Source organism: Littorina saxatilis, linkage group LG17 (genome assembly GCF_037325665.1).
Source record: "Littorina saxatilis isolate snail1 linkage group LG17, US_GU_Lsax_2.0, whole genome shotgun sequence".
Taxonomy (NCBI): domain Eukaryota; kingdom Metazoa; phylum Mollusca; class Gastropoda; order Littorinimorpha; family Littorinidae; genus Littorina; species Littorina saxatilis.
Genome location: NC_090261.1, coordinates 66,917,690 through 66,931,063, shown reverse-complemented (window position 1 = coordinate 66,931,063; position 13,374 = coordinate 66,917,690). Strand labels below are relative to the sequence as shown.

Below are 13,374 nucleotides of genomic sequence, written 5' to 3'. Positions count from 1 at the left end.
CTTTCCTTCGCTGCACGACGCAAATCTTCTGTGACCTTTGACCCAACGTAACTTCCATATTCGATCACTAAGCATAATATTTACAACTGAAAACCGAGGGGGTGGAATACTGAGAGGAACATACAGAACTGTGCATCCTCAAACCTGACATATTTATCTCAACATTTTATGAAATCAACACAGAAAGTTGCTTTCACACGCCAGCTTTGATTGCAACAACGTGCTGGGGCCCCAGACCATGAGTTATTAAAACGGAACTCGTGTTTCAAAGCATGGCTCCCTGTGTTAATTTGGCACTTATTTTCTCACTACCAAAATGATGACAAAAACGATGTTTGGTGGTTTGTTGTCAGACCAGCTTTTTTGTCGGTCCTCGGGGTGCATATCGACTTTTGTTTCATATTTATTGACCAAGGCCGAAGGCCGCGGTCAATAAATGTGAAACAAAAGACGATATGCTCCCCATCAAATATCTTATAATGTTACAAGCTTATATGATAATACTTAAAACATCACAAAAAGCAAATAACCAGATAACAGAACTGAGAGATAAAAAAAAATAGTATGTACATAGATATTTAATGTTCAACTCTGCAAATAAATACAATCTGACAACATCAAAAAATGAAGTTTTATAAATCGCTTGTTTTAAAAGTCTGCAAATGTAGAAAAAGTTCAAGCGTTGGTGCGTGCAGTTTACAGAACTGAGTGTCTACGAATGGTCAAGCTTCGTACGTCTTCAGCATATCTGAATATGTATCGATTATATCTTGCATCTGTGGTTATTGGCGGTTCTAAACATTCGCATTTCGAAGAGCGGTGCTATTTGAGGAAGATGATGCACGTAAAGTTTACTCCGGAGAAAAAATCTCGTTACAAAATGTTTACTCCAAGTACATCTGCTGTACAAAAGAACTCCTCCAGGATCGAAACAATTGCTCCCACCACGAAAATTGTACTCCGAGTAAAACTCGTAACGAGATGATTGCTCCAGAGTAAATAATTCGTGGGGTACTTTCCTCTGGTATGAAGTACGAACAAAACTACTCAGAGCATGAAAATTGTACTCCACGAAAATGTTACTCTCCGAAAAGTTCGTGAACAAACGTACTGCTTGCCTGTTATGGCCCTATTCCACACAGACCACTAATCGCGCCACGAATCGCGCCACGAATTGATACATTTTAGGATTCGTAGTTAAATCGTAATCAGTTCGTGAAGTTCGTAACTGATTCGTATATATTCGTAGTCCGTTCATGCAATTCTTGAGCAATCGAGAATTCGTGCCAACAGTTTTGAGCGTTTCAAAATGTTGGCAACGAATCCCCGAATTAGTTGGGAATACCTACGAATCGATTACGATTCAGTTACGATGCCTTCGAATGTACTGTGAATTTGCTACGAATCAACTACGAGTTTTCGAAATCGGGAGTTCGTGACCAAAATTTGAATCGTGGGATTCGTGGTCTGTGTGGAATTAGCCATTAGCCGAGTGCAGATGGCCCAGTAGAAAGTTAACAAGTCGCGTCAAGCGATATTAAAACATGTAATCAATCTGTCGGCCTGAAACTAAACGATCGACATTCAAAACCTGCGAATCAGACTGTGAGGCCTAGACGTTCAGAGCGAAACAAAAAGGCCTCACCTGGAAGTTTTCTAGAAAAAAGAGCCGTCACTCAAAGTCCTTTAGAGTAAGCAAAGAGCGGCAGACAGGGCCGGACTACCGGGGGGGTTATGGGGGTTGCGCAACCCCCCCCCCCCCTAGCCTAAACATGTACCTCACTTATTTAAAACATTTGTTATTATTGTTTATTGTATGCCGTTTCATGCAAGGAGCGACCATTTTGCTATCTCAGAATATGACCTACCCATCAGCTTCAGGGGGCTTCGCCCCCTGATCCCCACTGGCAACCCCCCCCCTCCTCTTAGCCTAGTCCGGCCCTGGCAGAGAATATGGTCCTAGATTATCAATAGAGAGGGCCAGGGGAAGAATATTGCCGGGAAGGCAACAGCGTGATTACCTGTGCGCGCTCAGCAGCTCTGAGCAGAGAACCCCGGGCACCAAATTATCTACCCTGTCCAGCGTCTGCTCTACAATGCGGTGCTTCCGACGGAGGATCCATTGTAGCCAACGAAACTGCTGCAAGAAGGACCTCCCGCGAAGGCGTCGTTCTTAGCTACAGGACCAGAATGTAGGCGGGCTGCAGCTTGGGCTGGATGATGTGCGCTTCAAGGCCCGTTAGTGTAGCTTGGCAATGCGGGTCAGGTGGGAAATAACCAAAGCCCCTGGTGAACATTTCCAAGGGAAGAGCCCCTCGTGAAGGGAGGGGAATACGTCCCTAACTCCCTAACAAAGAATGGGGAGAGGGATGTCTGGTCGGAGGGGTTAGACGAGAGCTCTCGAGCCAACGGCATCAACTACACATAAATAAGGTGCAAAAGCGGACCCAAACAGTTTGCTGCTCGGTTAGACAAAAGGGTAGGAAGAATGGTCTCAAGGCCTAACTATATCCAACTCTGCATTGGCCGTCAGAGGGTCAGAGCTTGAACCTCGGAATGTTGGCACGGTAGACACCCCAGCTGGTTGCTGAGGGAAGATTGCGAAGTTAAAATGAAAGGGAGAAATCAACAGATTGCTGTGGGGACGAGCAAGCAGCAAACACAAGAGAAGTCGTTGAACTGCCCGATCTAACAAATTCCGTCCATGCGTATTTTCCGTTCCTAATTTTCCGAGGGAGTTATCCATACTTTTAAGCAAATCAACAAAACCCAACATACAGGAATTATCTCACCGTTTTGTTGAGATATAACTGAGCTTTGCAAATCTACAACCGTTATCTAAGAGCACCCGAAAAGAAAGGAAAAACATGCGTGACGCTTACGTCAAAAGTCGATAAGATTCTTTGGGAATCGCGGGTGCGACCGAAGCTATACCCCGGATATTTGGCAATTGGAAGGCATGGTTCAGGATGTGCAAGTAATATGAAAACACAGCCCATAAACATTATGAAAAAAATGAGTCTCACTGTTGATTTTGTGTGGTTGACACTTACCAATATTAAAAGTGTTCCAATATGAAGTCGTGTATGCTGTTGTGGCAAGATTTTCAACAACAAAAACAACAACACATCGGTGATATCATTCCGTGTAAGCATATGATCAGCTTTACTAGCTGTCTGATCAGGAGCTGGACGCAATGCACGTCGACGCACTGCCTCAGCGCGGCCTTCACAAGTTAATGCAGGAATGAATCATCAGGCCTTTCACATACTGTTTCTTGATTAAGTACAATCTTAGTCTGCACCTTCAAATACGGGGTGCAGGTAGAGGTCCTTTTGTGAACGCGAGCTGTTCCCGGAGGCAGGACACAGGCTGAAGTCGTCGATGATCGCTGAATCATCAAAATCACCGAAAGCTACGTTTTGGAACACTACTCCAGCATCAACAGGAGGTGTGTCCAGCTGTGTATATGAATACAGTTCGTCGTCTGTTATCTCCTGCGTGTGATCATAATGTGACGGACAAGTGTAGACCAGGTCACTCAAGTCCATCTCCTCAGCTTGGTCAGGGTCAGGCTGGCGGTCAGTGCTGATGGGCACCCCAGCGTCAGGGAGCTTAGTGGGCAGCGATGTGTCTTCATTCGGGTGCATCGGAAGGCTATGTTGCTGACCAACATCATGAACTGCAGGCAGCGGTCTGTTTTGTGTAGGTAAGCTCGGCTCGGCAACAGAACGGATAACTGCAGCATCGGGCAGTTCAGGCAGCGGTCTGTCTTGCACAGGTCCTGACAGTGGGGGAAGTGGTTCCTGATCGACAGCGACTTGCTGGACTGGTCTCTCCTCACCAACTTGTGGAAGCACAGGGGGGTGGTACCCTGGATGGCTGACTCGTCGTTCAGGGACTTCTTCGTACACATTGGAGCTTCGGTCTTCAATGGAGCTGCTGGTCCCGATGGAAGCCCTTGCCTCAATGGAGTCAACACTCCCACGCACCTTGTCTGAGCAGCACAGGAGAGGGATGCAAGATCATCATCATTATCATCATCATCCACATCATCATCATTGTTAAATAAATATTTGTAGTTAAAGTGTTCATGAACCTTTAGGGGGTGTCTCTAAAGGTCATATATTTTGTGCACATTACATCAACCTGACAGTTTCAAACCTTCAATGACAGCTCAAAACAAATGTTCAGCCAGACAAATTTTAGGAATAAAGAAAACAATTCACGTCTGTCATCCTAAGTATTCAACCTTCCAAAAATTCAAACACTAAGCCTAAGGTTACTTGAAACTGAACGGTCTTCGCATTTCAGACGAATTTCAAGTTTGATAAAATAGTGCAAATTTAAATATCTCTCTCTCTCTCTCTCTCTCTCTCTCTCTCTCTCTCTCTCTCTCTCTCTCTCTCTCTCTCTCTCTCTCTCTTTCTCTCTCTCTCTCTCTCTCTTTTATTCTCTCTCATGTAGCAATATTCAAGCAAAGTAACTCACAACCAAACAACGAAGAGAACAACAACATAAAATCAACATTAAAAAAATAATTATTTATTAATGGAGAGCGGCCAACTTACATCGACGAGTCAAGAGGAAAACCGCGATGCACGTGGCAAAGATGACGACGACACTTATAACAGACCCCAGAACTATAACCCACACTGCTGTTGATGACTGACCTGCAGTGGAAATCAAGAAGAAAAACATGCAATTCAATCAAGCAGGGTTTAGAATGTAACATATTCTGATTTGTCAGATTACATTTAAGTTCCAACAGGAAGCCTATCAAAGTGTAAATCACAGTTTAACAAGACAGCAATGACAAGAGCCATTTTTGACACTAAAGCCATCTAGACAAGCACCATCTGGAAACATAGAAGTAAGCCTACTGAAAAGTGACACGCGAAGCACTTACAATTAGTATTAAGGCGAATGGTCTTTGTGTCCGAGCCAGCTATTCCGTTGGTGACTGTGCAGGTGTATGTGCCCATGTCATCACAGTGAGCAGCTGACAGTGTCAGGACAGCCTGACTGCTCGTGCTCCCCGTCCTGTCATAGTGGACGTCACTTCCGGTGAAGACTGTGTAGCCACGTGTGATGCTGACACTGGGCACTGGTCGACCCGAGGCCCAACACGCCAGTGTTACTTGGTCATCACGGTTCAGCGTCACCGTTTCCTCCATCCCGTTGACGGTCAGACGTTCTACAACTGCTCTGTCTGTTCAGGGTAAGTTAATAGCCTGTTATTTATATCTTCTTTGTTAAACACATAAGTTTGTAAGAGCATAGTAGAGAGACAGCATGCGAAGTCATGAATTCTTTAGGTGTGCCAGAACACAAGAAATACAAAAGATAACCAAAAAAAGCAAACTATTCTTGGCAGATAATTGATGCGACTTTTCTGCATGTAAAAGTTGCAAAGTTGTGCCCATCCTGAATTTAAGTCTAATTTTAATCGTTACTTTACGTTTTTGTCCGGCCAGCAAAAAAATTATTTGATCTAAAAAGTGTGCCAGATAGCCAACTGAGGTGTCTTTAATGGCATAGAAAGTTTGAACAAAATGATAGGTGAATGAATGTTATGTCGGGGTACTCAATTTGTCGCAAATGTTTGTGTGTGCCAAGTTTAAATTGAAAATTGAGGATAGACCCTACCCGGTTTAATGGTGCTGCCGATAGTTTATTTAACCATTGAACTTCATTGCTATCTTGGGTGGCCAAAAAGTAGTTTTTTGTTACTGTAAACGACGCACACAACCGTTAGATTCTCTAGATAACACGCCGTTTTGAGGTGTGTCTTATGTATTATCTTCCCAGAACAGCTAAACTTGCGCACTTCTTTTCATCCCCGATCAGATATTATTCATCACACAAGATTACTTAGCTACCTCTTTTCTCTTTACTCACAAATTAGTCCATAGCAAAAAGTGCTTTTTAGATTGAATGCGATCCATTTGTTGAGTTGGTAAGATTAAAAGTCAACACAACAGTACCTTCTTGATGGGCCTGGAACGTGACGTCAACATATCCCTGGGCATTGGACACAGTCGTCCGGTAGAAACCCAGATGTTTCTCAGAAAGACTAGACGGCACAATTGTACAGCTAACAGTATATTCCATTTCTGTGTTCTGTCTGCATTTAGACGAAAACAGCGTCGGGTTCATCACTTTCCCCGGGCCAGATCTTGAGTCGCCAAGATGAGTGAACGCAAAGAGGTCAGGGACCGGGTAGGCTTGCAGTGTGAAGACGATACCATCACCAGTCATGGTCAGTGTCTCGTTGAACAACTTCCGCGGCGCACCTGATGAGTAATATATCATGAAATGTTGTACAAGAATCTATATCAGTCAACATTTCAACATAATGCTGTTGTCTTTATGAACAAAAACTCTTTAATGACCAGGTAATGCAGAGGCAAAGGCTAAGTGACTCGTGCTGAAAATCTACTTTATGATAAAGAGAAAAGCATGTTTCATAGACCCGAGTAGGAAATGCATTGCAAACGTGTTGAAAATGTTTTTTAAACAAAAAGCAAAGCCAACTGATAAGCAGAGGGAATTAACAATCGATACTATTGATATAGTTATGGAACTACCCAAAACACTATTGTATTGTGAGTATGCTAAACAAAAAGAGCAGCAGCTAAACTATCCAAACCCAATTCCCTAACCCAGTAGTAGGTATAACCAACTGTTTTTTTCAAATTCTTCATGCATTGATTTGTTTTAATCTGCACTCTCAAACAATCTTTTTGAAGTTGAAATTCATTCAAATAAAGAGAAATTATGGCCGCTGTGTATTTAAAAAAAAACAGGTAGTGTACCACGAAAACAGTGTTCGCTCAAAACAGGGGACACGCCTATTACTAGAAAAATACGTACACTTCATGAAAGAAAGTTATAAAGAAAGTTTCACACAATGATTCGTGATCAGGAAAAATGTTTTGTGCACCAAATTTCTCTCAAAGTGTCTAGTTTTCTCGATTTATAATGTTGAAAATTCCTGAAAGTCTTTGAAACAGACCATAAGTTTTGTCAAAGACTTTAGGGTATATTTAGGTTTATGAACACTTATGTATGATGCTAGATATGGCTTTCCCGATCTAACGGAGGAAAGAACCCATTGTTATTTAGCGGATTCAGAAATTTTCCGGATTACAGTGGTTTCATTGTTTGTAAATCCACTTGATGAACATTATTGTGAAAACAAAATTCGAACATCTTTTGACGTCATAAATTTACGTAAGCATTTAATTAAAAAAATAGATAGTGACTGAGATCGCTCAAAATGGCCCTGGCGTAGCGAGGTTGGTGTGTTTCATGTGCATTTTGGAGTCTTTCGCACACTCTGGTGCTAATGTAAGTGAATAGGTCGGTAAGATTAACGATAGAACCACCAAGAAATCGTATTTTCAGCAGACTGGACTCTATTTCTCAAGTCTTGATGATCGTGATTATTATTTGCAGAAAATAACAGTCAATAAAAAAAGGCTTGGAATTCTTCAAAACCATTGAGGTGCAGTTCGAGGCCGATGTCTGCTCTTTATTCGCAGGTCAGTTTTTAACACCAAAAACGTCAAAGACACGTTCGAACTGCCTATCTGCACAAGGTGAAAGCGTGTTATTTTGTTTCCCTGTTTTTGGGACTACCGATTTTTTGCGAGAGTTATCTTTTCTTTGCTTGGTAATGTCTTCCAGTACTGAACTAGACTACAAAGTACTTTCGTAGTCACTTTCAGCACTAAAACTGTACTTACGTCCGACATTGTACATGGCAGTGGAAGTAAGCTGGTAGTACTGCGGCTTTAAACTCCAAGTTGCGTTGCAGAAACACGTCATTTCTACGTCATCGTCGTCCTGGACAGCATTTGTTATTGTGACCGAGCTGGCCACAGCTGTCGCATATCTCTGGTCGTGTTGGTCAGGGAGCGAAGGGTCAAGGCAGGACAAGTGAACGGACTCCACGGGAGGACTGCCCCCTGACACCGTGCAGGTCACCACGTCACCTGGCTGCAGGTACTCTCGGCCTGAGTTCTGGGACTGGATGACCGGCTTGTCTGGGGGAGGATCTGACAGACACACAAGACAAAGAATTTCAAAGGTACAGTCATTTTCCACAGTTGTTTTCAGAGATCGGAGCTGGGAGCGAATTGTTTGTTTCTTTTTAACAAATTGTCCAGAGATTGGAGCCATTAACATTACTTTGTCGAAGTCGTTTTCGGTAGCTAACTGTTTGAGTGCTAACTGAGAATGGTATAGGAGTGGACTCCTTCACAGTCATCTGACCCCCTGCCTAGAGGCAGATTGTACAATTCCTGATGGAAGCCAGCCTTCAGTCATCTGCGTTATTAATTCAATATTTACGATACATGTCGTTGTTCCCTTTGTGTCACTTGCTCTTGAAAAGCACTCAGAATATCCGGGTCAGAGTTTCATATTACACTTGTTGATTTTTTAAGTCGAAATTCCAAATAAAACTCAATTTACTGATGTCAGAATAATGCTTATAATACTTCTATTGTTTGAAGACCTTGACATTACAGTATACGCACACGAGATGTTGAGATGAACACGTATGGATCCCACTACAACGTTTCTGTTCCCGACAGAGCGGCGGAGAGCTGTGCACGTGACGGTTTTTAACTCCTCAGCTGTGGGGTCAGGTGTGAAGGTACAGATGTTGCCTGAAGACCGTTCTCTACAGGCTGTGATGCTCCACTCGTAGTGGTCAGGTCTGGGGTTCCCGCCAGTGTAGGTGCAGGTCAAGGTGACCGCCTGAGACCCATTGCTGGCAAAGTGCGATGGACTGATCCTCAGGTGTTCATTATAGAGGTTTGCTGGAACAAACATGGACCATTGTGAAGAATACACATGTACGAGGGCTCCTTCTATGTCTACCTGTCTACATTCCAGTGTTCATAGATGACTGTCCACTGCATGCCTCTCAGCCGTGTGTGGGGGTGTGTGTGTGTGTGTGTGTGTGTGTGTCTGTGTGTGTGTGTGTGTGTGTGTGTGCGTGCGTGCGTGCGTGCGTGTGTGTGTGTATGTGTGTGTGTGTGTGTTTGTGAACCCTCATATGTTTGCCTGCCTGTCTGTCTATCTATGATCTGTCTTGCAGCCTCGTGTCTGTCTGTCTGTCCATCCATACCGCAGTTTCGTTCATCGCTGGCATCACCACAGTGTGTGTGTCCGTCACAGCGCTGTCCTATGGAGATACAGGGGTTGTTGCTGCATTGCCATTGGCCAGCACCGCACACTGCACGGAAAAGGAAATGAACAATGAGCGACAAAAACTAAAGAAGACGACATGATCTGTACTCCTGATGAAACATCATGCAGTTAAAGGGATTATATCTAACAAGAAAACTGTCTCAAATCGCCCCAAGAACTATACAGTTCAGGTTTGGGGTTGTAATTATGTGACCACACACAAGGAATACCTTTCGGGGCAGTTTTGAGCAAATCATTGCAGGTGTTTCTAAATTACAGTACAGCGAATGTCCCATGAACTTTGTAAGGTTCAAATCGTACGAAAACTTTCTAAAATGGTGTCTTCGATATACTATCTTTAACATACTTCCTGGATAACAGAATAAGATCAAACAAACCGACCGGTGAACGGCCAGGGTTCAAGTGTATGTATATTTCGTGCCGAATTCACGGAATCGGCAACATTTTTGCCCATTTCGCGTATTCGGCAAAAGGCGTAAAGGCTACTAAAACTTGTCCATTTTGCGAAATCGTCAGTCACTTTTATGTTTTCAAGTTCTCAAATGCCTTGGATATCATAACACTTAGACAGCTAGATGCTAGAAAGGATATATCTCGCAATAATCGATAAGTTATGGCAAACTGTGTAGTTTTCAAGAATTTTCGGGGTTATGCTCGACACAGACCAACACTGACCATAAAATCCATATTAGGGAGGTAAAGCAATGTTAATGCAATGTTCTGATGACACAAAAGTTAACGGACTGGGAGCAAATGCATAGCCAGCACATACGTTATGAATTTCATAGCGCTATGGTGCCCATAGCTATGAAACCCACTATTGAACTTAGCGGCCCGCATGCATGAGGACAAATAGCGCCTGCAATAGCTATGAGCGGCTCTATTTTTAACAGTACATAGTGGAAGGGATTCCCCGTCATTCTGTGTATCTGCGCATGCGTCAAGCTTTTGTTTGCTCTTGCTGTGATGCTTCGCCGGTCAGTTTTACACCATTTGCCGCAGACAGTTTGGAAAGCCCCTCTCCCGATAAAACTTGGCTTTCGTCTGCAGTCGGCTTCCTCTTGGTTTGGAAAAAGTTTTCATTCCGGTACCCTCGCCATAAAGGCATCGGTCACTCTCTTGCTGGTTCTGCATGCTGTGCAAAGATGTACCGCGATCAGGAGCCCAATGCATGGCCCCTTCATAGGAGCCTAATTTGATGACGTCACGGCAATAAAGTCGGTGGACTCCATAAAGTCTCTTACTTCTAATGCATAGACCGCGCATAGAGCCTTATGTCGGCCATAAAGTTATAGCAGGCCCCTCCTTCCAATAAAAGTTATGGAACCCGCTATTGGAGCGTTTAAAATGGCGGCTGCTTTCATGCCGATTCAGGATGAGAAGAAATTTGAGAAGCAACCGGATCTTTCTTGACCGCCTACATCCACTGAATCGTTACGACGACGTGGAACTGTACAGATGAACTGTAAGAGCAACTCGAACTGCCGAATCAAAAGGGTGCATTGCCGCCGGTTCTGCGGGTTATCTTGACTTTGGGCCAGTTTTTACGCATGCGGATCTTTTCAAGATGTGTGTGGCGAACTGATCGCGGTACATAATAATAATGATAATAATAATAATAATACGGGAATTTATAACATCAAACACAGCATGCAGAACCAGCAAGAGAGTGACTTATACCTTTATGGCGAGGGTACCGGAATGGATATAGTTTCCAAACCACGAAAGCCAAGTTTTATCAGGAGACGGGCTTTCCAAACTGTCTGCGGCAAATGGTACCCAGCCAATCCAAGGAAGGATCGCACCTGCTTCTTGGTTTCAGGACGTGGCGCATTGAGGATCTTGGTGACGTTTTCCAACAAAAGCCCCTTTTGACCTTCCTTCAGTGAATGACCTATGAAGTCAACGTTGTCGGTCCCCAAAATGCACTTGCTGGGTCTCACGGTCAGATTAGCTTTTGTCAGGCGGGAAAACAGTTCCCTCAAAGTCTCCAAATGCTCCGCAAAGGTCTCCGTGTGGACTAGCAGATCATCCCAGTAGTACACAACATTCTTCATTCCTTTGAGCATTTTTCGCATTCCCCTCTTCAGGGTAGCACCACTGTTCACCATGCCAAAAGGCATCCGCAGGCACTCATACGTTCCGTCTGGAGTTGCAAAGGCGGTCTTTAGTATGTCCTCTTCGCGCACAGGAATCTGCCAATATCCCTTGCTGAGATCGATCTTTGAGAAGATCTTACTGCCAGTTAACTGTCGGAATAGATCAGTTGCCGTCGGCATTGGTTCAGGGTCAAACACGGTGATCTTATTGACTTTCCTGAAGTCAATGCATACCCTGTTTGTGCCGTCTTTCTTCTTGACAACAACAACGGGAGATGAGTAAGGGGATGATGACTCACGGATGACCCCCATCTTCAACATGTTGTCGATGTCCTTCTTCAAGGATTTCCGAGCCTGAAACGGGATAGGGTATGGTTTTGAGCGAACAGGAACGTCAGATGTGAGGTGGACTTCATGTTCAACCAAGGACGTAGAGCCTGGAACATCACAGAACCTATGGGTGAAGTCGCCCATAAAATCATGCAGCTCCTTCTGCTGATCTTCCGTCAGGTCAGGTCCTAGCTTGACGTCATCCACTCCCTCTTTCTTGTGGAGGTCTCCCAACTCCAGTAGTTTCTCACCGTCGAACTCGTCTACTTCGGTTGGTTCTTCCACAATTGCTGCGACCTGTACTGCTTCCGGAGGTCTCTCCACATACAGTTTCAGGAGGTTAGCGTGGTAGATCTTGGACTTCTTGCCGACATGAAGTAGTCGTTGATCCCTACCACGGCCTCAACCTCGTATGGGCCTTTCCACTGCATCAGTAGTTTGTTGTGATGAGTGGGAAGCTGTATCAGCACTTTGTTACCTGGTGTAAACTTCCTGTTTACGGCTTTGCGGTCGTAGTAGTGCTTTCCGCTATCCTGAGACTTTCTCAAGTTTTCTCTAGCAATCTCGAGAGTCTCCTCCAGTTTTTCTCGCAACTCAAACACGTACTGGTAACTGTTCTTCACTTCAGGTGTGTCCACATCTTTCGTCCACAATTCCTTTAGTATTTGCATCGGGCCTCTCACTGTCCGCCCGTACATCAGCTCGAACGGGGAGAATCCAGTGGACTCTTGTGGCACCTCCCTGTATGCAAATAGCAAGGCATTGATGTAGCGATGCCACTGCCTTGGCTGCTCACTGCATAGTTTCTTAAGCGTGGACTTCAGCGTCGCATTGAATTTTTCGACCAGCCCATTGCACATCGGGTGATAGGCTGTCGTAGTCAAGTGACGAATGCTCAGCAGCCTGTTGACCTCTTCCATGCATTCACAGACAAACTGTGTCCCCAGGTCTGTGAGGATCTCTTCAGGAACCCCAATTCTGCTGAAAATGTCCACAAGTGCCTCGGCGACAGTCTCGGTGTCAATCTTCTTCAGAGGCACGGCTTCTGGGTACCTGGTTGCATAGTCTACCAGGGTCAGTACCCAACGATGACCCTCTTCACTTGGCGGTTTGATCTCGCCGATGAGGTCAATGGCCACCCTCTTGAAAGGTCGGTCGATCAAAGGCATCTTCTGCAACGGCACTTTCGGGACCCTTCCTCGAGGTATGGTTTTCTGGCAAATATCGCACGATCAGCAGAATCGAGTCACATCTGCATGCAGTCCTGGCCAGTAAAACGCAGCCTGGATTCTGTCCGATGTCTTCTTGACACCCAGGTGACCTCCCATAATAGAGTCGTGGGCCACCTCCATCACCTGGCGCCTAAGTGGTTGAGGCACCATAACTTGACGTAATGGCTTCCCACCGTTGACTCTCGCGTGCTGGAACACTCTGTACAGGATCTTGGCCTTCACCTCAAAGTGCACAGTGCCTTCGCCCTTAGTCATCTCCTTGACAGGACGACTCCTGTACTTTGTTAAGGTCGAATCAGCTTCCTGTAGCTGAATCAGCCAATCCCTGTCCACGACAGCAGTTGCAGAACTGTTGGTGACCCTAAGCGGCGTAGTCGTTTTGTTCTTCTTCGCCTGGGCTCTGGTCGTCACAGCGCTTACAACCTGCGGCTGGTCGCGGCGATGCACAGTGGCCCTGTCATCTCGTAACAGTTCGCTGATATCTTCAT

The 13,374-nt window shown here is 44.8% G+C and overlaps 2 protein-coding genes across 2 annotated transcripts in view; both read right to left on the bottom strand.

Annotated features, from left to right (window-relative positions):
• LOC138952270 (tryptophan--tRNA ligase, cytoplasmic-like) overlaps nucleotides 1–13,374 on the bottom strand; it is a 306,357-nt gene that overhangs the window by 252,319 nt on the left and 40,664 nt on the right. The window lies entirely within an intron of this gene.
• Nucleotides 4,558–10,398, bottom strand: LOC138953382 (uncharacterized). Its single transcript, XM_070325182.1, has 5 exons — nucleotides 10,317–10,398; nucleotides 8,602–8,831; nucleotides 7,752–8,133; nucleotides 5,988–6,296; nucleotides 4,558–5,212 (listed from the first exon to the last, which is right to left on the bottom strand). Exons 1-5 carry the CDS (start codon nucleotides 10,396–10,398, stop codon nucleotides 4,845–4,847), a joined length of 1,371 nt encoding a protein of 456 aa, XP_070181283.1. The 3' UTR covers nucleotides 4,558–4,844.

What these genes read in the sequence shown, in the direction of transcription:
- LOC138953382 (XM_070325182.1), bottom strand. Translation starts at nt 10,398, where the DNA reads ATGCATTGGGCTCCTGATCGCGGTACATCTTTGCACAGCATGCAGAAC. An exon ending in CCGATGCCTTTATGGCGAGG is followed by an intron (nt 8,832 to 10,316) that starts GTACCGGAATGA and finishes TGTTTGTTCCAG; the next exon opens with CAAACCTCTATAATGAACAC. An exon ending in GCACAGCTCTCCGCCGCTCT is followed by an intron (nt 8,134 to 8,601) that starts GTCGGGAACAGA and finishes ATTCGCTCCCAG; the next exon opens with CTCCGATCTCTGAAAACAAC.